The sequence below is a fragment of the Anser brachyrhynchus genome, assembly GCF_964034855.1.
Source record: "Anser brachyrhynchus genome assembly, chromosome: 2".
NCBI lineage: Eukaryota > Metazoa > Chordata > Aves > Anseriformes > Anatidae > Anser > Anser brachyrhynchus.
Window position 1 is genome coordinate 7,705,652 of NC_137695.1, and position 22,994 is coordinate 7,728,645.

At 41.5% G+C, this 22,994-nt stretch overlaps 1 protein-coding gene across 10 annotated transcripts in view; it reads right to left on the reverse strand.

Moving 5' to 3' along the window:
- Positions 1–22,994, reverse strand: part of KMT2C (lysine methyltransferase 2C) — a 197,773-nt gene that overhangs the window by 114,625 nt on the left and 60,154 nt on the right. For all 10 annotated transcript variants that reach the window (XM_080578524.1, XM_080578523.1, XM_080578526.1 and 7 more), the window contains exons 4-6: positions 10,299–10,505; positions 7,110–7,249; positions 5,363–5,472 (exon numbers count right to left, since the gene is read on the reverse strand). In XM_080578524.1, coding sequence (XP_080434650.1) covers positions 5,363–5,472; positions 7,110–7,249; positions 10,299–10,505 — 457 coding nt within the window. The remainder of the gene's footprint in view (positions 1–5,362; positions 5,473–7,109; positions 7,250–10,298; positions 10,506–22,994) is intronic.

Consider the following 22,994-nt stretch of genomic DNA (forward strand, 5'->3'; position numbering starts at 1 on the left):
ATGGAAAGGACTTTAAAGAAAAAAAAAAAAAGAGTGTGAATTTAATACATAAGCCTCGTTACATTGCTCCAACTTGGAAGCATCCACAAACAGCAATCTCATATCTCTGGTGGCACAAATCAAGGGAAAATGCTTTTTTAAAAAAAATTAAAGACAGTGTTACCATGTGAAAAAGGGCTTACCAGGAGCGAAGAGTGTCAAAACAGCAGATCGTTTACAGCTTGGAACAAGGCAAGATGCTATTGATTAGCTTGCCTCTATGCAAAGCAACAACTCCTACAGTTCTCAGCAATGATAACACGCCAAACAGCCTGCAGAAACTCAGCAGGAGCCGAAAACAGCTGCCTTGTACAGAGAGAAGATACTGCCCTGATTAACTAAAAAAAAATGGATGGGTGGGAGAAGACGCCGGCAATTTTTCAGCTATCTGGTTGCAAGAGTCTTGGTCCTTAAAAAACACTTGACTGTTACTGGAAAAATGAAAGCTGTGAAGTAGATAAATATGCAAGGAGCTATAGAGAATCTCGGAGCAAACAGAAATCCACATCTTACAAAATGGAAACAGAATAATACAGTATTTTGGAATGACTGCTTTAGACATTTCATCAGTGTTATGTTTCCCTTATTCAGCCCTTAAGCAGATAGGAACCTTTCTGGTTTCCACCAATACTGTTTTCTTTGACTTGTGTCCTTGATAAATACTCCCAAGACTTGTAAAGTGCTTTCTACACTTTATCGGAAGAGAAAGCTGGCTGGGAAAATTAACATTACATTCCTTTCTTGTGCACAGTGTGTTCAGAAGTGGTTCAAACACATCAGCTACTGAGTCCTTCTTAAATTCACTTCTTTAATTGAGATACTCATATATATATATAAAAATAAAAGCCCACCTTATTGCAATTTGATTTATACAACTTCCTAAACCATTACAACTAATCATCTTTCCCTTTCTAGGCAAACCATGTAACCCTGTACCATGTAACTGCTAACGTCTGTCCAACCCACCAGGGTCCTTTAAAGCACTTTCCTGCAATTTTGATGCACGCTCTTGTAGTTTAGAGTGCAAGATGCTCTAGACGGGAGCTTCTAGAGCTTTCAGCAATTAGAGAACAATGCAGAGATGTGGGTCTCTGCAGCATAAAGAAGAGTTATGGCTAGACAATGTAAGGCAGACGAGTAGCGAACTTTAGTATTTCCTCAACAGACCAGAGAGAAACAGCCACCTACTCGATATATGTAAAATAAACAAGGAGATTATAAAGCAGTATTTAAAAATACCTGAAAATATTTCAAACACCATTCTTGTTAAAAGCTGAGCAGATGCAAGCCCTAAAGGCCTCCATTTTTAACGGTAATGCCAGGAAGGTTCAGACCATATCATTCTTCCAGATATCAAAAACCAGCATAATTAAGAAAACACGGTGCTGAAGCCAGAAACACAACAAAAAGCAGAACTCTCTGCTCATCCACATCCATTATTTTTTTATGCAAAAACTGTGATTTCTGTTCAATCATTTCCCTTTGCTTTGTTTATTTTCCTAAGTCTCCATTTAATACCATCTCTGCATCTTACCACAAAGATTTGCAGAAAGACCTCACCGATTAAAGATTATCTTCATAAAGCTGACAACATGACAACTTCTTTACTATGGTAATTTTTTATGTACTCAGTAGAGCACTTATAAATTATAAGCAATTTAGTTAGGTTTTGGATCAAGCAAATCACTAGAAATTTTCTCTCCTGCTCTCCATATTCTGAAGCCATTTTCTTTCAAAACTTGAAATGAAATGACTCCCGAACCCCAAGAAAGCCTATTAAAACAGTAGGGGAACGAACTGCCACACTGGGGTGTTCAGATTTACATACTGCTAAAGCTCCAGAGCTAAGTTTCCGTATCTTAAGAGTCTTCCTGAATAATGCTCTGACACTATGCTTGCCAACTGGATCGCCGGTTCTTCTTTTGCTCTCTTGAAAACTGGTTCTGAGACTATCAGTGAAGCCTCAGTTGCTCAGATGACCACGGTAAGCAATGAGCTAAAACGAGGCAACCATACCACCCAGAAGGGCTAGAGCACCATCTACTACCAGAAATCTAATGGTACATTCCAGCTTTTATTTGTCACTTAAAAAACACGATGAATAAGAGTTTAAACACCGCACATATATATATACGTATGTATACTCATTAATATTAAACAGAGGCGAAACCAAGACTTTGATAGAAAGTCAAAGAACCCACATACGTCTAGATGCAAATGCACGTAACAAATTGGTCAGATGCCTGAGTAAATAAACTGCCAGGCCTTCAAAATGAGTGAATCAAAAGAAAGAACCGAAGAAAAAAGAAATGCTAAGCAGGCTATCTTGTGAGACGTGCACGCACACCAAAATCTCTGCAGTACTGTACTTTAAACCTTCAGAAAACAAAGCCAAGAAGAAACAAAAATGAATTAACATACATACTTTGGACTAGGTCAATGAAATATGTCCACACAAGCTTTATTAATGCAATCACGAGTTCAGTGAAGCCAAATGGACATCTCAACTTGTAAACAGAGTAATGAGAAACATTGTCATATCCAGTTAGAACAGATTTGCAAACAATAGACATCCTAACTAATGAGAAACATGACTGTAACTTACAAGTTTAAGAGACCCTCAAGGTAAGAAAAGCTCCAAAATGCTCTCCACAACTTAGAAGACCTAAACCAAAGAACTTTACTATCAAGAAAATGGTTGTTGCATGTCAAAAATTCATCTGTATATCAACGTCAAGAAAAGAAAACATACTTTCCCAGCTGAAGAAAGATGCCAATGCTGCAAACCACATCATAAACCCATAGAATGCCAGAGGGACTTCCAAGAAGACACAAAGCCCCAATCAACAACAACAACAACAAAAAACAAAGCAAAATTGGTGGCAAGTAGAGGAACTAGCATACAGCTTGTTCTTATTTAAACCATTTTTCTGTAAGCCCTGAGCACATACTTGCATCTGCATTGCCAACAGTGCTTAGAACATTTAAATAGAAACTTTACTCTTAAAATGCAGTAACATCACACCAGAAAGAAACCCAGAATTTTAGCAAATGCAAAATGCAAGCAGCTGTAAATGCAAAACCATATATTAAGTCGACTGCTATACCTCTCATTCAGAACTTTTTAAAATGTCTCACACAAAAAAAATTTGTTCTCAGAAACTACTTTTTCCACTACTGCAGAATATTACCAGCACTCCTTATACTTTTTTGTGCCTTTTTTAGCTGAGTGACAAGATAAAAGCACTGAGGCCAGTGAAAAATGGTTACCGAGCAGTGTAGCCTGGACACAACAAGCGAACAGGGATTACCTGGGCTCCAAACCAGTTACACACAAATGTAAGCAGCCCCCACGTCACTGCTCCACGGTCAGGAACAGAGAACTACAAAAGAGTTTGCTGCTTATTTCTTGAAAAACCAGAAGCCAAAACTTCCCTGGTGTGACCGTGGGATAAAGATGTCCCATTTGGTCCAGCTACTCCTCCAGAATCAATCGATGTTGAGCTCTTACTGTGCTCTCCCTGAGGATCTCCCAAGAAGGATAAAACAGAATAATCAAAACAACTTCTTTCTTTGTTGGCTGACTGCTGTATTGCAGAGAAGAAAGTTTCTCAACATTTTCAGCAAAGACTGAATAGAAAATATGCAGAACGGCAATCGATGCAAATTTCATCTCTCATCTCTATGCACTGCACTGTGCAATAGATGTGTCCAAAAAATTATTTGCAGAATTTGAGAAGATTAGTAGAGAAATTACACAATGGCCCATGAAAAGACAAGACTGAAATGGAAACTATTTCACCAGAGAAATGAAGAATTCTTAAAAAAAACTTAAATATTTACATTATAAACATTTATTCAAAACTGAAAATGTGCTAATGACAGGAGGTTGAGACACCATCGATACAGGGGAGAAGCAAGGTACCATGGAGAAAGAAATGGAACTGAAATAATCTAAATATGATGAAACTCAATAGAGCAAAAGACAAGCTTGAACACTATCAGAAGGATTCTGTTATAAACCAGCACATTATTAAGAAAATGACTACCGATGGGAATGAGCTGATCACAAAATGGCTACAAACTACCACCATAATCATCCAAAACAGAGGACTAAAACTTTCCAGCACTGAGATTAAAAAAAAAAAAAAAAAAAAAGTCAAATTTTGGATGCTCATTTCATTCTTTTTATGATTTTTTTATTTACACATGCACACACACATATGAATGTTTTAACGTCTTCAAGCTCATTTAGAACTTAATTCTGTCAGGTTCATTCATTCTGAATAGTCTCTTACTTTGAAAGCAGAAGCACAGCAATCAATTAAATTATTCAAAGTAAAGCATTTATTCAATTCAAAGTAAAGCATTTATTCAATATGGGTGTATGTAAAAGCAGATGGCATAAGTAAAGCTGTATTATACAGCTTGTACTGAAAGACTGATTTAAAGCAGCTTTTTACTCCACACAATGGAGAACATTTACTGGCATCTTACACATTGATTTGTTATTTTAATATAATGCATGAAAAACTTTAAGAATCAATTAAAAATACGCCTAAGCATGATCATTGGGAAAAAAGCAAATGATGCAGACTTGATCACAGCACAAATGATTAATAAAGAATTAATTAATAAGAAACTAAAATTATTAAAATAATCTACTAGACATGACTAAGTAAGACCAAAAAGTATACCTACATGTGGTAAAAACAACGTGAAATCTGTCTCATCATCACTCCAACGTGATACCACAACATGACACCAAAAGACTGCCCTTTTCAAAGGTACTTAACTTTTTCAAATACATTACCATTTCAAACTAGAACAGTCAACATTTAAATATGTATTTCTATCAGTATTTATAACAACCTAGGCTTTGTGTTGAACACTAGCTTTCCTACACCCACCTCCTCTTTGCAATTAGTATAAAAGTAATAGTGAATTTTTTTTCCTATATTTGAGTCACACAATTTCAGAATACAAGCTGGCAAACCCAAAACTATTTCCTCTACTGAGGAGGGCATTTGCTAACATGAATTCAACTATTCTTTTGTCTGTATGTCGGTCAGCCATGTACCTTCTATAATCTAGCTATCCCAGAACAGGCCCTGAAGTCAGCCTCTTTGATATATTGCAAGAGTAGATTTTACCATGAATACTTGTCCAAAAAAAACTTATGATGAATGTAAGCTCAGAGATCTGTACGTGGATACTGTTGGTCATACCTTACATTGCATTAGTTTACTGCCTGTTCTTCAATCCCATCTCACCATCTATTTCCCTGCTGGTTCAAACGTTCTAATTTATTTTTTTTACTCACTTCTGTGCTCCCTGAGACAACAGCTTTGTCCACGTTCACCGATAGCTGCTCTTCAGTCTGGCAGACTCCCAATGACCACTCCGCACAGCGGTGATGAGCCCAGCAATGACCTAATGCATTGTGAGGAAAGGAGAGCTTCAGTTTTACAACTCTATCAAGCATTTCCTTTAAATATAGAACTGCGTTCTAGTAGAACACACTTGCCAGAGAAAATGAGCAGTCTTTCTTCCTATTTTTCTTGTTGCAACATTTAATGCCCCTATTATCATACACCAAACACAATGCAGTTACTATCAGATTCCAAATATACTGCATTTCTTTTGATACGTAAAACATCTTCCACTTCATTTCAGCACATTCTGTACATCTGTTTCTAGCTTTCAGATGCCTGATCATAAAATCCTAGTAAGAGGGTATATACACAATGTTTGTGCACAGGACAGACGCGAAGGTCTTGATTTTAACTCCAGACAACATTTGTCTGTATGTACTCTTAACATGTCTGCCAATGACCACGCACAGATTCGTATGTTTATGTAGAACGTGCTCAAATGACGCTTTAGAGTTCTACATAAAATTTTTAAAAGGTAAAAACATAGCATGAACAGAAGAACCACATAAGAAAACTGCATCAATGCAACAGATGCGTAATACAGATTTAAGTACAAACACATTATTGGTAACTGAGTATCTGCTTAAAAACAGAATTTGCAGAAATCAATGGATATATCTTAAAAAGAAGGTTCTAATTCAGCCATGGGAAAAGACAGTGTAAATGATGAATACTTCCAAAGGAATTCTGTGACAGCTTTTTCCTAGATTTGAAACAATGCTGTACATTAGCTGCTGAAATTAGATACTGTAGTTGGCCAACTTAATCATTCAGCCACAAAAAAACTCCCTCAAAAATTCTGCAATAGCCTGGGAAGAGTCCTCTACCAATAATAATGACAAAATAATTTATATGATCACGCCCCCATTCCCACACACTATAGTATAACTATTTAAAACAAAAGTTGTTGTTTTAAATTAGACTTTGAAATCAATTTTCACACTCATGAAAGAATAACATTTATATTACTGCACAGGTTTAAACAGAAATGTATTTCCATTTTTGAGTCAAAATATGTGAGTGGACTACTGGCATCAAAAGAATGTGGACACAGACGCTTTCTGAAAAAGTCATTCATAATTGAATAAAAAGAGAAGCTACGTTAAAACAAAAGCATACCAAAGCATACAAACCAGACAGTTTTCTTACAGAGAAGTGTGCAAGTGTGTTATATCTCTATTGTTTTATCAATACCTGCTCTTTTAAATCTTTCCTTCCATTATTTCAGATAATCCATAAGAGCAGCATGAAGTTAGGTGAGGCTACAAGATTGGGACTTTAAAAATTGTATTAAGCTGTGTCTCATTTCTTTCCTCTTTTTTTCCACAAAATACAATTGTGATACTGAGATGTTACTACCTGAACAACAACAGTTCAGTAGCAGATTACAACTATTTCCTCATATAGTCATAGAATCTTTTAGGTTGGAAACAATCTTCAACATCGTCCACAACCTGCTAAGATTCTGTCCAGTACTGTACAGAAACATCACAAAACATTGGTAAAAGCTAAGAAAGCACAATCAAATACTTTACAAACACCAGAGCACAGAAAATGAACAGCTGAATAACTTCACTCATTGCCACTGCAGCTACTGGTGTATGCGAAACAATGAAGAAGAGCAACATATCTTACCTGTTGGCTCAAATAAGGCTTGAACATCAATGTCATCTGGTAAGCCAACTAAACTGAGTTCATCCCAGAATTTGACAACCTGATCGTCGGAAGCAGTTTGGGTGCTTACACTTGTACATGATGCTATACTCGATCGAGATCTGTATCAGGGAGAAGAAAAAAACAACACATCAGAAGTGACCACATAATTCATTCAATTAGCCAGATACTTGTAAATGATACAAAACTCAGGGAAAACAAACTTTTCCAAACATATTAAAATATAATCAACATGACCAAAAATCTGAGAATTGGAGAATTAAGTAACAGCGAGCAGTCTGTGTTACTCTGGGGAAGACGAGACGTAGAAGGAAGCCAAGAGGGTGCTAAAGGTGGGGAGCATCAACCTCGGTTGCAGCGGATAAGTAAGAAAAAAGGGGAGGGGTAGGGACAGCAGGAAGGAATGCGGGGGGATTCAGAAATCCAGTGATATAAAGGTTACTACCTTGTGCTGACATGGGCGTATCTCATTTCTAACTGTACTAATTTGTTCCCCAAATTCTAATCTTAACAGAAAATAGGTAATAACACTCAGATTAGTCAACTAACAGAAGGAAGTGGTGATTCCTCCTGCTTTATTTCCTGCAGGCAAAAATTTATCTTGGACATCTGAGGATCTGCATTAAGCTTACTTACTCAAGAGATCTGACCTCATTCAATGCTTCACTGGTTAGCAGGAAAGAGGGTGGTGGTGTGTTTTTTTCTATTAACGTTCTTTGAACTTCATTATTCTCCCCCATTAGTAACTCAAAGTTGTACATTTACTGTTTCTTCCGAGTTTGTAGAGTTGAGACAGCATAAAAATACCTTTCTGCTGACTTCTCTCCTTCTGCGCACAACCACTAAAAAAGGACACTAAAAATGACCTGGTGCCAAGAGCTACAGTAAACAACGGACTTGTAACCTGTGATAACACTGCCTTCCTAAATACTACGTGCGCTCTACTCCAAAAACAACATTCAGAAATATACAGGGAAAAATCAATAAAAAACTTGTGGGAAAAAAAAAAGAGAGAGAAACAACCCTCTTGTACTGCCAGAGAGAGCTTAAAAGTTTTTAATTACTAAATGATATTCTAATGACTCATGACAGTTAGCTCCAGCACTATCAGCAGTGCGATGCCCCTTACAGAGCACTGAATTAACCCGCTCTGGTCTACAAAACTCCCTCCTGAACAGCCCCCACGCTCAGCAGAGCCAGTTCCAACATTCAACCACCACTCAAAACACCAAAACTGAAAAAAAAAAATTAAAAAACAATTAAACCCCAACTGACACGGCATTTCTCACAGGATCCAATCCAGTCAGCAAACATCCTCATTTACTCTGCAGTTTTATCCTGAAGTGAAACACACTCCGCCCCAGCCTGTTTTTTTTTTTTTTTTACTTCGTGTTTTTTTAAGGCACTATTTGACGTGCATATCAAACACCGAGGAACCGTGTGAGGGGATGGGGTAGCTCTGTGAGGCTGAAGAGAACCTGTTTTCCCCCGCCAGCACCCTCCAACGCCCACTTTTACAATGTTGACAGAGTCGTACGGCAGCATGCTGTCGGCCTGACCAAGCACAAAACTACCTCCGCCAGCAAGCCGGGCCCAAGTACTGAACCTTAACAAGTCCCGTTGGGCACACCCAGCCGAAAATACGTCACCAAAGTGCTCCTGTCAGATCTGGCACCCCTAGGAGCGAAGCTGGGTGGCAAAGAGCCATGCACCACACAGCCGCAGCTGCCCTGCCAGCGGCTGCAGGACCCCGTTCGTGGCTCCATCTTAAAGCAGGGGGGCCGCTGCTGCTCCCTTCCCTTCCCTTCCTTTCCCTTCTTTTCTTTTCCCTTCCTTCCCTGCACTTCCCTGCGCTTCCCTCAGCCGGGCCTCGGGGCTGGCGGCGGCCCCGCGCCCACAGCCAATCCCCGACATCCAGCGCGGCCCCGCTGGGGGATCAGCCTAACAACCCGCTTGTCTGGTTAGTCACATCCGAAGCGTCGTCGCCGTATCTGTAATAAAACCTATCTGCGGAGTTGTGCTTGTGTTCCTGCCATTTTTCAGAATTAGTGAGTTTGGTAATTCAGGGCGTGGAGCACTTCCCCTCTGAGCTGAGAGCTGGGACTGTTCAGCTGGAGGTGAGGGGGAGATACCAACATCTATAAATACCTGGTGGTATTTCAGTGCTATTCTCAGTGGTGCCCAGTGCCAGGACAGGAGGCACTGGGCCCTGCCTGGAGCCCAGGAGGTTCCCCTGACCCCCAGGCTGCCCAGAGGCTGTGGGGTCTCCTCCTCGGAGAGCTCCAAAAGCCGCCTGGCCATGGGCCTGGGCACCCTGCTCGGGGTGGCCCTGCTGGGGCAGGGGCTGGGCCCCAGGGACCCCGAGGTGCTGCCAGCCTCACCAGGCTGCGATTCTGTGAGACTGAAAGGTGGCACCTACCTGACAGGACACAGGATACCGCTAGTACAGTGACTGACAACACTGTTTTAGGAAAGCTAATGAACACCACTTCCAAAGGGTACTGAACATGCTACGCGTATGTAACTCTCCTGTCACAGTGGCATGAACCAGTTTTGGAGGACATGGGGAAAATGCTTCCAAGAGATGGAGAGAGGCTTCTATTTACTCCATTGTACAAAATAAATGGCACTTCAGAAATCCATTATCTTCTATCCTTTTGCATACTGTCTTCAATTTACTTTCACAGAATCACACCGAATTGTAGGGGTTGGAAGAGATCAGGTCCAACCCCCAACCCCAATACTTTGAATTCACAAGTAGATCTCTGCTTTCACAATAACTTCTAAATAATCTTTTCTATAGTCTTCTAGTCAAGATTCTCACTTAAAAGGAGAAACCAATCTTTAAGAAGTGAAAAAGAGGCAACCATTTCTGTGTGAAATCAGGAGTTCAACTTAGTGATCTTTGTGGGCCCCTTCCAACTTAGGATATTCTACAGTTCCTACAGGATTTCCTATACTGCTTGCATTCTTTCAAAATAAAAAAATAAAAAAAAAAATATAAAAAATAAAAACCAAAACAAGCCTACTTATATTAATGAACCACATTAAATTTTCACAAATGCAACAGTACAAGTACCTCTAAACATACTTTGTGAGCTGCAGAGGAATCAAAACCATAAAACCATAGATCCTGTAAAACTGACTTACTTCTTCTGTCCTCTTTGTTTGCGCGGCACTGAGTTTTGCCTTGGAGTTTTCTCGCAAGCTCCATCGGTGCTGTCGCTGGCTTCGCTCTTGTTTAAAGGCTGGTTTTTCCATGGGATAACATACCCAGGAGTTGGACTGAATTGTTTTAAGTCTCCTTGTCCTAATGAGCTTCGTTCACCACAGTAACAAAAGGCGCAGAGTTGTTCGCTGTGGGAGGGAAGATAATTATTGCTTTTTGGGGAGGGGGGAAACAGCAGAGATATTCCATCCCAGATCAACTTCCACGCCAATTTAACCCTTCACAGAAAAGCAACAACAGCTCACAAGTGCTGTCAGGTATCAGAACCCAACATTCAGGAAGGCAAACTACTTCCAGCCTATTTACACTTATGCTAAAGAACCTTTGAATTTACAGAAGTGCATGATTCATATAAATAAATAAACAGGAAATATCCAAGTGCTTAATAAAAAGATCATCTTTTTGTTCAAAAATTCTTAGCACGTGACAGGTCCACCACTATCTCCAGACACACAGTAGCTAAAAGGCAGAAGAAAACAGTGCAAAAAAGGAAAAGAATAGGAGGAACAACTTGATTAACATCCCGCACCCGCTGTAAGACCTCAGCTCTGCCATCATGGAAAAGGCAAAGCCTTCTGTACACAGTGCGTGTGCTACACATATACTTTCTATAAGCACATTGCTACCATGTGTAACAGCACAGTGCACATATCCTATACACCAAAAGGTTTATTCAGACAGAGAAAAACAGAAATGGGAAAATCACAGCAATGACTGCAGTCCCACACAGCAGAGCATATGATGTACACAGATCCAACTACCCTCTTTCACACTGAAAAACAATACAGTAACTCCAAGTTTGACTAGAGGAAATTTGTATTTACAGAACTGTGACCGTTACGCCATCCCTGTACCATTTGCAATTATGTTTTAGCATGCAGAACATAGCAACAGCACTGAAATGACAGCTCTGACAGCACTCCTTGTGTCACATCATATGGAAGCTACTGAAAAATATTTCTGTAATAAACATATCCACAAACTTAAAATGTGAACTTCTGCAACTAATGCAGTTTGCATTCGTTTAAAGGAAGGCCATTTAACACATTTTTATGCTTAAATGAGCAATTCTGTTTTCTTCATATTCCCGCCCCTAAGACCCCAGAAAGATGCCTGAGGGAAATCAGGCACTTGGCTAGAGGCCTCGTTTTGACTGGATCCCGTTTAAATAGATTTAAGCGCATCTGCAAGGTGGCATGTTTGGGTTTTGGTCTGTGCTGGGTGGGTGGGTGGAGGGAGGTAACGTGGGAAGAAGGGGAAATCTTAAGGCTAAACTCCTGCATACATTTCCCAGTAAATTCTGGAAAGAAAATACGGAGTACCCGTGCTTTTCAGCCAGGTGAGGTCTGAGCAGCGACAGAAGAAGAAAGCAAAAAAAGAGAAGCTCCAGCTTGGAACAGAAGACCCCGAAAACCAGCAAAGCCACCTCAGATTTGATTCAGCACACTCTGTGACAGGTCTTTTGCCTGCACCACAGAGCAACACTAGAGAAAAGAAAGATGAAAGCAATTAAAAGTGAGGTACATAAAATACCTTTGAACTGTGCTGCTATTACAGCGCTGGTAATACCAGATAACGCCTAATGCAGGGAGCAGCATGTCAAGAGTACTCAGCCCGAAAGGAGGCCGCTTCCTTTCACTGACAGGTAGGACTGCACTTTCCCCAGGGGAAAACTCCTTGTCTCATGACACTCCTTGGGGTCATGCAGGTTGGTGGGCAGGTAAAATAGGTGCCGTTCCTGGTACTCAAATTAATACCCTGCCATAGTACCGATAGAAAATGTTCACCTCCGCGTTTCTGGCCTAGGTCCCACGTCCCTCACGGATCCTGCCTGAGCGCATATCCCAGGAACCGATGGTAAATCCCTGCCGCTTTCCAGAAATCTTTAGAAAAAGATACTCGAAGGTAAAGCGATGTGAAGAAAACGAGGATAAACACAGCATGAGACTGAGGAAAAACGCATAGTTACAGCGAAATGGGAGATAGATCTGCCTTACAAGCTAGCTTTCCCTGTGGCCCAGCACCAAATGAATGCTGCTGTCTATGTCAGCGCGTGTAACCCACCAGGCCAGCAGCAAAACCTGATCTGACCTCGCAGGCAGAGTTTGTAAGGCGGGCAAGCAAAGCTATTTAGGCTAGCTGAGACTAGAGAGACTTGTGAGGAGACTTAAGAGATTTAAACAGGCAGCACAATGGCATATAAATTACGCTAGTTACAAACACAAGATTATCCACAGTGGAATAAATAATTATTCACACATCCTGTTAGGACAGACAATTGCTACTCACTAAAAGACTTGAGGATAATTATGAGTAAAGAAACAAAGCTCCTTAAAGTGAAGTCGCAGCAAACGTGCTAACGTTACGATTTATAAAAGGGAAACATGAAACAATAACTGAAATAATAAACCATCTTTTAAAGCAGTAGTAGCTTCAAAAGGCACGCGGGGGTAAAGCAGCTATTTCTGGAGACTGCAGCTCCTGCATCGCGACTTCCAGCAGGAGCTTTCTGCAGGAGGAGGGAAGCGAAACAGCAAGAGCCGGGAGCTTCACAGCTACTCCTCAGAGCGGTGTGGACAGCTGTGATGCTGTCAGGCATCAGATGGTTTGTGCTGCTGCTGCTGCTGCTCCAGCAAAACTGAGGACCACGGGTGAAGCAAGAGCTCGCACACCCAGCAGGGAAGGGGCTGGGGAATCCTTCGCTGAAGGCTCGCAAACAGGCAGACGCAGGAGTCGAGGAGAGGAGAAGCAGAACACTGTCAGACCGCAGCCAAGAGGGGAGGGATTATAAAAGGGGGAAAAAAATGAGTTGTCACACTTTCAAGGGAGGGTGAAGAGAGCACGCAGAGAAGCTGCAAATGCATCTGGCCCCCGAACACCTGGAAACAAGCCGAGCCAGCACCCCGACGCTGGAGAAGCTCAGCAGGAAAGCCGTATTCCTCCGCTTCCCAACACATCACATCGCTGGTTTGTCGCGCGGTACGGAGTGGCCACTTCCACCATGTAAGCCTTTTAGGTTTAAGTGCTCAGTAAATATTTTAAGTTATGTCTGCATGGGCAGAAGGTAAGAGTTTTTTATTCGTATCATCTGAGGATAGCAGAAAGTACTTGCGAATCGACTTTCCATATGTCAATATGCAATTAGAGGAGCTAAATCTGCGGTGCAAGAAGAGCTCTCATGGTGAAGATAATGAAATTGAGATATTGGCAACTCTTAAGATCAAACCCTAGATCTGTTATCATAATTAGCATATTTTCAGAACAGGCTAATTCAAAATGGGATAACAAGCAAGAGATGATGTGTCACATATCTTTTTAGAAGCTAGTAAGGGAAAAAAGAAAGAATAAGCTCACCGCATTCAAGATATACGTATGGTGCTCCAAAAGAAAATTTGAAATCATTAATTTCAACCCAATTCCTAAATTTTCCTAGAACAAATGCTACTTTATGTATATAAAATTTAAAATTCCACAGCTGGTTTGTTGCCAGTAGGTGCTGACAACTCACCTCATCCCAAAGGACTTCATGTATTTGTATGCAACACGTGATGCACAGAAAAAAAAGTTCAGAACAAAACAAGACACGCAACTGGATTTAGGAGATGCAGTAAGAGGCAACGAGGTCAATGTCTGAAGCTAATGTCTGCTCCTACCAAACCTTCACAGGAGGTCCAGATGTTCCCAGAAGGTAACAGAGATGCCCTTTCTAAAAAGAAACGCATCCAACTCAGCAACCTGCTGCAGCCATTATCTTCTACAAGTCTCTTCCACAAGCAGAACTGACTCAACCCTCTGACAAGAATCTAAGATGCTACAATCCACCATGGTCCACATCCCAACAGAAGAAAACAAGATGCCCTGGAGTCATTTAATCCTGCAGGAAGGGAGAAGAACAGTCACTATTTCCTCTACTTAAGCGATGACATATAGTCATTAGGACTCATCCTAAAACACAAACTTTCCTGTTCAAAGCATTTCATTTCAACACATGCAATATTGGGCAACTAGTTGCACAATATTAAATTAGAACCAGAGAAGGAGAAACATCTTCTGGCTTGCTTGCAAATATTCAGTGAGGGAATTAAGGTAAAATTGAGTCTCAATAACTTCGTTAACAGAATGAAAGCTGACCACCAGGCTTACCACTGCTTGAAGAGCACCAAGAGCCGCTACAGTTATACTCCCAAGAGAAAGCAGAAGCCCCTCCTGGATCCTTCTGAGATGGCAAATGGCACTGGGGTCCAGTGTCAGCCAAGGCTCCTTGCCAACAAGCAGATGTGCAGGCTGGCCTAAGTAAACATGCCTTGTTTACACGGTGTCCCCGTCTCACAGATCTACGCTTGTGTCTGCTGTGCTGCTGGCAGGAATGGTTGGTCCCTATGAGCCAGCGTGACCCTCGATGGGATCAGCAGTGACCCTTCACTTTCCTGCCTGTTTTTCATCCCCAAGTGGAACTCAGGACAACGTGCAGTGACGTGTGGCACTGCCACTGATCCGTAACTTGGCTGTGCAAAGCTGGGGGAATACATTTCCCTTCCTCCTTTCCGTAGGAATAACTTCACCAACAATCCTTCCCTACAGCCATACCTCTGTGGTTGTCTTCCAGGATTCCTATCCAGCTCAATGCCAAGGAAGAAAGCAAGTGGCCTGCGTTGATCGCATCTGTCAGTACAATGCTTCAAGGTACACACAACTTCTAGAACTGAATGATGAAGGACGTGGACTAAAGAAAATCCTTCAGCCTCCTGTTCTGCAGAGAGGTGCTAAAGGTCCCCTTTTTGTGGGGAACATGCACAGGGGAACCCAAAAACTCTACAGTGATGAACAGAAATTGTCAACAGCATAAGAAACACAAACTCGTGGATTCAACTCAACAGATGCCCTCCTCTTACCTCTTCTCAAATCCCTCCCAGCCTCCTAGGGAACATCAATTACCAAAGATTTATTGTGCATCCACCTTTCCAAACAGCCTAATTATTAAGAGCAGAGGTCATCATTGCTGTTTAAGCAGGAAAAGGCATTGAATTGTATCTGAGAAAACACAAGGCATGGCAATTCCAGTAAGATCCACTAGCTATAACCATTGCCTTATCACTAAATACTGTGGTACAGGGGAACACTACTGCCATTTCCTACAATAATGACTGAATTACAGTTTTTCATGTAAAAATAAGATGACAACGAACAGGGCATCATTCAATTTTTGCTATGGGTTAGTTTGCTCGTAAAGGAATTATGCAATGATTTTCCTAAGGGTCTACAAATGTCTTCAGGGTGTCTTTTTTTCACACATTTTGGCGTTTTTCAAAGGTGGAACAGAAGCATAAAACCTTGCGTGGTATCGGCAAAGTTGTTACAGAATTTTAAAACTGTTTTATGCAAGTATTATTTGAAATTACAAGTAAGCTCAGCAGAACGAAATGGAATGCTTGGGAGCAAAACACAACTTCAGAGCACTGTTTGTACAGATTATGAAAGCAGACTGATGGGAACTGGCCTTGAGAATGAGTCTCTCAGCTAACCCTGTCGGTTGTTTTCACATATGCTAAAAAGCTAAATTAAACACTACAGGGGATCTACTATTTATTTACCTATGCCAAGTTGCAATAATGCACTAACTTTATCTTTATTTTATGTTGTGTTATTTAAAGAGTGAATTGTTTTTCTCCTTACTGAAGATACACCATTGTATCATTTATGTAAATTCAAATCAAGATCTGCACACTACACTTTAACCAAAAAAAAAGATTTCTGACTTAAAACAATGCCAGTGATCTGCACCAGTGTGAGTTCTAATATGTGAGATACTCACAGAGGTGAAGTTATTAGAAACTTTAGGGACGTATGGAACATCAGCTTTTTATCTTCTAAATATCCTGTCCATATCTGACCTTGGATAATGAAGAAACTTGAAGGAAAACTGCCAAAGCCAACTTCGGAGAAATCTCCTGACAGGGCAGGTAATGGCTTCACATCGATACAGCATGACAAACCCAACAAATCACCCTGCTGAATTAATGAGACTAAGAATAAAGAAGTATGAGAAGTGCAAAATAAAAACATTACAAAGAAAAAGATGCAGAAGTTCTCAGATGCGAGCTGTATTTAAATGTCATACACACGATGCTCTCCTTCCCATAGGAAACTGAATCGCAGGACAACGTGAAATTTTCAAGTGGGCTGACACTCTGCACTACTCCACAGATGTGGTTTTGAAAGCAGCATTTAACTTGCACAGTACAATTTCTTTAAAAAGAAGGGAGGTTGGGGCAAGTTCATATGAACTTCAGAACTTCTGGTGAAGAATCTTCAAGCTCAGTTTGCACAAAGCAATTCAACGACATTAAACAGTAACTGCTCTCCAATTTTTTCACACCAGCACATTCGGAGTTTTGCAGCCGTATAATCTACTTCATGATACTCTTCCGATTAGAAAGAAAACATTACCTCCCAAACACCATCAGCGAAACACCACATTTACCTGATGTTTTAAGATTTAAAAAGTACAAATATGCTTTTATGTATCATCAATGTGCATCAATGTTAGGCTAAACAAATGTTTAAAGCTCATTTAGGACTTCGCAAACCATAAATGCAGGAGGAGCTACGCTATTTTGAGAGGTGATTTAACCTGCGAGTGATAAAACCCAAAGATAAGAAGTAACGTGGTCTGTGTCTTCAGTGTGCCTTAGTGCCCAGTGGTTTTGTCTGGTCAAGACAGATTCCCTCTCCTGGCACGTGAGTATGGACCACGCCAAAAATGCATAGCCTCTGGCACCCTTAGGGGATTTGTTACAGGGTCTCATTGCCTGAAAATCACTGAAATTGAACACCTACCAAGTTGGCTGTTTTTCCAAGAAAGTTCCATCAAAATCGTTCAGTCACATTAGGGAACGGAAAACTATGCTGCTCTGCATAATTCAAATCTCATGTATTTTCTTTGAAAACATGCTTAAAGAAAAGGTGAAGTACACCAGAGAGGGCTCTTTAGTCAAAATTGTGCTGGGTCAGGCTAAAGGTCCAGCCAGCCCAGTATGGTCGGTGTTGGAAATAGGATAAGCACGGGTGGTATTAAAGAACAGGGCAAACATATGATACTTTCCATGCCTCCGAGTATTTTCAAGTCAGAGCCTTCCTGAATCAGGTGCTATTCCAAAATATTCAGTAATTCTCAGATTCTCTTCCATGAACTTGCCCGGTCTGCTCTTGATTTCACGTAATTTTTTTCCCTCACTCCACAACATCCTTTGGCACGGATTTCCATGTCAGTCTAGACAACCGCCTGCCGGGCAAAGAATCACCTCCCTTTATTTTGCATCTAGCCCTCAAAATTTCATTTGACAAACCCTTGTTTCTTGCATTAAAACAAACTGAGCAGCTAATACACAGCCACCCTCCGCAGGGCACCTATGATTTTGTAGGCCTGCTATCCTCCTCCTCCAGCCTCTTTCAGAGTGAAGGGTCCTACCTTACTTAACTGTTCCCCATAGGAAAGCCACTCCGTGTCTGTGACCAACCTTTCTGATGCTCTGTAAATCTTTTCAAGTTTTCTATACCTGCTTTTGAAGTTGCAGTTATGCTTTCTGTAACCCTATCAAAATTAACCCAAACTTGTTTTTCCAAATGTTTCTGACCTCACCAAGTAGACCACGTGTGCTCGAGCTTTGCAGATCAAACCTACAAGAAATTCTGAACGTGAAAATGTGAAACCTGCTCAGAAATTCTCTCAGCACTAAGCAGGCTCCAGTCTCGGTGCCTACGTGAAGGCAGGCTCCAGATGCACCATCCTCTCCCCGTGAACGCTTCCAGCAAAGGTTAGAGACGCTCACACAGGGATCATCTCTGCAGTGACAGCTCACGGCTGCTGTGAATCCAGATTCTGTCATTTAAATTGCGGGTACTTTTGAGTCAGCTGTCTGTCTGCCTCCAGGAAAGCCAACACGGATGTGAAGAGAAGAAACTCTCGGCTGCAACGCAGAGCAGAGGAGGAGGGAACAGGAAACTGCGTTTTGGGACTGAACTGGAAGTGAAGGGAGGCGTGATGAGTGAATGGGCAGAGCGAGACTGAAGGCTTACGGTGCAGGGGAAACAGAAGGTGATGGGGAACAACAGGACAACTGGCTGTAGGGAATAACACAGATCATACAGAAAGCCAAAGGGAGCAGGAAGAGAACACAGCCTCTGTTTACAAGGAGAATGAACAAGAAAATGGAGGAAGAGGTGAGAAGAAATGTCATGTCACAGAGCTGGGGGTAAGGAAAATGCAGATCTGTCAAAGAACCAAGAAAGAAAAAAATACAACTGACCAGCCATAAACTAGGATTAGAAATCTGATGAGCAGGAACTAGGATTAGGAATATAAAGAGAGTGGGAAAACAATGAAGAGTCAACAATATGACTGAAAAATATATGAAAAAAGGCAAGGGACTGACAAAGAAGGCTGGAGGGGAAAAACCATACAAGGTGGTATTTGGAAGAAATAAGAGAAGACGCTGCATTCACCAAACACTGTAACAGAAGTGAAGATGCCCAGCTCCTACCATCATTCCTGACTGAAACACAGTGGTGAAACCCTCTGACAAAGCAGGCGTCCCATCCACTTCTGTGCCTGGGTCTGCGTGAGCTGCTGCCTAACACGTAGTGCTGTCAGAGCTTCAGCGTGGTCTGACAGACTGCCAGCCACGAAACCCAGCTCATGGGATGCTTCTGTCTGGCTGCCATCTCTCAGAGGGAGGAAAATCTGTCCGAGCAGTGAACGGATCTGACCTGCCAGGGCTAGGCTCGCAGCCCGCAAGCAGCAGGACAGGACAGCTGCACATAAGCAACGGGGCAGAACCAGGTGGAGAGAGGCAGACTTGGTAGGATGGCAGGGACAGACAAAGTGCCTCAAAACCTTCATCCGTGACAGGCGGGCAGTGACTGGGAGCAGGACACCATAAACCTGGAGAACAGGCTCACACAAGGCATTTCTAAACAGGGTTTCAGTGGTTGGACCATCTCTACGTAGCAGACTTATCCAAGTAGCAAAGGAATGTGCAACTCAAAGGCATGGCTATGAATGTCGAGTCCCACCAGCAGAAGAAAGCATTAAAAACATTAAGGCCAGAAAGCCAATTCAGAGAACCATAAAGGCTGGAAAAGCCCTCCAAGATCATCTGGTCCAACCATCCCCTTACCACCAGTACCACCCACTAAACCATGCCCGTTAGTACTGGCAGAAGATTTAAGAGCAATTTACATAAACTTCTGACCAGAATGACGGCTGCAGTTACCTGCCTTAGGAAAGGAGCTAGCTAGGGGACTTCCAAAGGCCAGAACTGCTTTAACAACCATCAGTCATAAAATTCATTTCCGCAGTCAATGCACGAGACCGACAGGATGGACAAACAGGAAATACTTCTTAATTTTTCTAATTTTTCAGTCTGCTGTCTTAGCCTACAGCTACCGACAATATTCAAATTGGGCCGTCTTCGTGATTTCACTCTGTGGTTGGCTGGTCATTGATACAACGACAAACTATGATTTTGCTACTATTAAATAACCTATTTTTTTAGGGGGACGATGTAACATGAAAGGATGATGCCTGTACTTTGCAGATGTAAAACTCCATCACTGATTTCAGAGAAACTGTAAATGCTTACATGGATCTAGATCTGAAAGCCTAAAGGTAAAGCCATGCAATGACTTCAGGTGCCCTGTTCCACGCATACGGTCCGCTCTGCACACAGAATTCTTACAGAAAAGCATTTATGTAAAACTACAAACTGTAGTTTCCTGCACACATGTGCAGGAAAGGAAGTGATTAGAGTTTCAAAATTAATCTTAATTCTGGTATCCCCTAAAATACGTGCTTGACTTCACAAATTTAACAATTTTTAAACGTACTTTATATTAAATATTCTACCTATCTCCCTCCTGCCTTAAGATCTAGCTTCTCTTTCCATCACTGCAATGATTCTTCCTAGATTATCTAAACTCTATGCCGCTCCACAATTTCTTTTTCCACTTGAGTGTTGCAAATTTTGTAATGATCTTCCCTTGGAGATTAAAGAAAAAAGGACAGAAAAAGAAAAAGATAAGGAACGAAGATAAATAAGCTCATTACTGTTTTTTTCACCAGATATTTTCTTTGTTCACACAACCAACGGATGTTCACCAACTTCTTTTCAACGGAAGAAAGAACCCCATCCCTCTACCTCCAGACTCCAAATTTGATCTTAAAATCTTCAACAAAATAGGGGGAATAGTGTAATTTGCAGGAATGAAAATGACGTGCTTTGCCCAATTACAAAGTGAAGCAGAAGACCAGGAAGGTGTGTCGCCAGCTTTTGTGTAGTTTTAGTGACAGTCTCACAAGAGAGACTCTCAGCAAAAAAGCTCTGTGAAAATCTCCGTTCCACTTGTTGATTTTTTTAAGGATGATCTGTCTTCGTGATTTCAGCAAAAGGACTGAAAATGCGCAATTAATGCCCTTTACAGTCTCAGAAAGCAGACAGAAAATAAAATGAACCAAAAGGTGTTTTGTTCTCCTAGGAAATTGTGTTCCTAGGCCATTCTTGTTAGCTTTTAATGCTTGAGGCTGGCGATGTGGGAAGCAGAGGAGGAAGGTGGATGTGGGCTCTGCAGCTGGTTCCTGGCCAGGTGCCCATGTCGTGGGCTGCACTGCCCCTGCTCCCTGCCAGCAGCACAAACTCCAGGAGCGGGCTCCTTTCGAAGGGTCTGGATTCCACTCCACCATAAGTCCTGGGCTGACAGAAGCTTCTCACAGGGCTTAGAAAAAGAAAAAAGAAAGGGAACGACCAAAGGAAAAGGCTCCAAACCCCCTGCCACTCCTGATATATAAGCGCTGGCAGCGTTACTTTGACCACTGCCGGGCTCGATAGTTTATCTTTGCTTGACGTTGTTGCCCCTCCCCACGTGTGGTCAATAATTCACTCATTGCTCCGCAGCGCGCACACACACCTCTCATCCCCTTTCAGCCTGCCATACCCCGGTACGGCTGAGGTGATGTTTATTCTAAGGTTTTAGCACGTTGCTTTCAGAGCACTAATCCTCAATCTGTTACTAAATTCCCAGCCTGCGATCCTCTTCGCAGTTAATGGCTCTCTTGGACACCCCGCTCTGTACTACGCACTGCGAGGCTCCAAACCTGGCTACACCTCCATCACCTTTCTCTTGAATGTTCTCAGTTAGTCTCAGGAGAGGTCAGGAGAAAAATACCACGCTCGCCAAGCTTTGGCTCAGTCCCCATCCTAGTGCTGATGCATCCCTACTATGCCAAGATCACTATTTTTCAATAGCAAATCACTTAATTTTTTAAAATTCCTTTTATTCCCCATGTCCTATGCTTCTCTAACTCCTTTCTTTATCTTTACTGCCATAGGTAGAAACCCGGAATTGTCTTATACTCGATTCTATTTACTGAAAAAAGTGATGCAAAAGTAGCTCTACCTACACCTGCATCTACCGCTGGTAGGGGCTTTGGTTCTCTTCTGTGTTCTGGCCAATTTCTGCACTGTTACAATATACTGCCATACCTCTCGCACACCTAAATTTATTTCTATACAGATATATATTCATTTCTCTTGGATTAAGTTACTTACACTATAAAATGAAACAGAAAAACTTATACAAGAAAAGATGAAGCTGATGAATATGACTAAGCTGGAAGTCAGCTTCAGTGCTGCTTCCCCAAGTTACAGGTCCCAAGCCTTTATGGGGTTTTATTTTGCCCTTAATCTTCATACATTTCCTCCCACCCTTACACAAGAGAACCAGAAGTGGCCATTGTGTGTTATTTGACATGTTGTGCTTTCTCCTAAGCAAACAGAGTCAAGGCACTCGGAATCCAGCCCTTCCACCCCTGCGAGGCACGGTGCCTGTGTCAACACATCACAGACAATGATACCGACGACTGATCAAGACGTCCCAGATCAGAAGAGGCATTCTTCTGTTGCGTTTCAAGACATGGTGCCAATAAAACCTGGCGTTACATTTTTTCCATTATCACGAGGACACAGATGATTTCTGCATCCAAATCTGGAACCAACTGGGATGAGAGAAACCTCCCTCTCCCAATTAACTATTCCACATCTTTTTAATTCATTTCTTTCAAAAACGTTAGAGACAGGGTATGATCGTTGCTATTTTAATTATAAATTAATAGTACTTAGCTTTTCAGTGCTTTGATCAGCCAAAGCAATGGACCCATACTATCCTTTCAGTATTGACTAATCGAACTCAGCACTGCCAGTTGGCAGAACAAACATACTGAGTGCAAATAAGGGCTGGTTTTTGAAAAAAATAAATAAAAATGCAGGTTTTTTTTTTTCTGGCTGACTGTTGTCCAGTTTTAAAGAAAAAGTTTATGGCTAGGGAAAGTGCTGTAATCCACTATCCACAATAAGAGCCAGAAAGTAACCTTGAGAAGAACAGAGAGCGGATGAAACAACGTGAAAAGCAACTTTTGCAAATAATCCAAAACAGGACCAAATAAAGAACCAAAACAACTGCTCAGTAACAGCTGCTCTACATATTTACTGCAGTTTAGTATTAGCTTAGGAAAATTCCATTAAAATCAGATTTTTTGTGTATTTCTTTCAGGTATACACACAAGA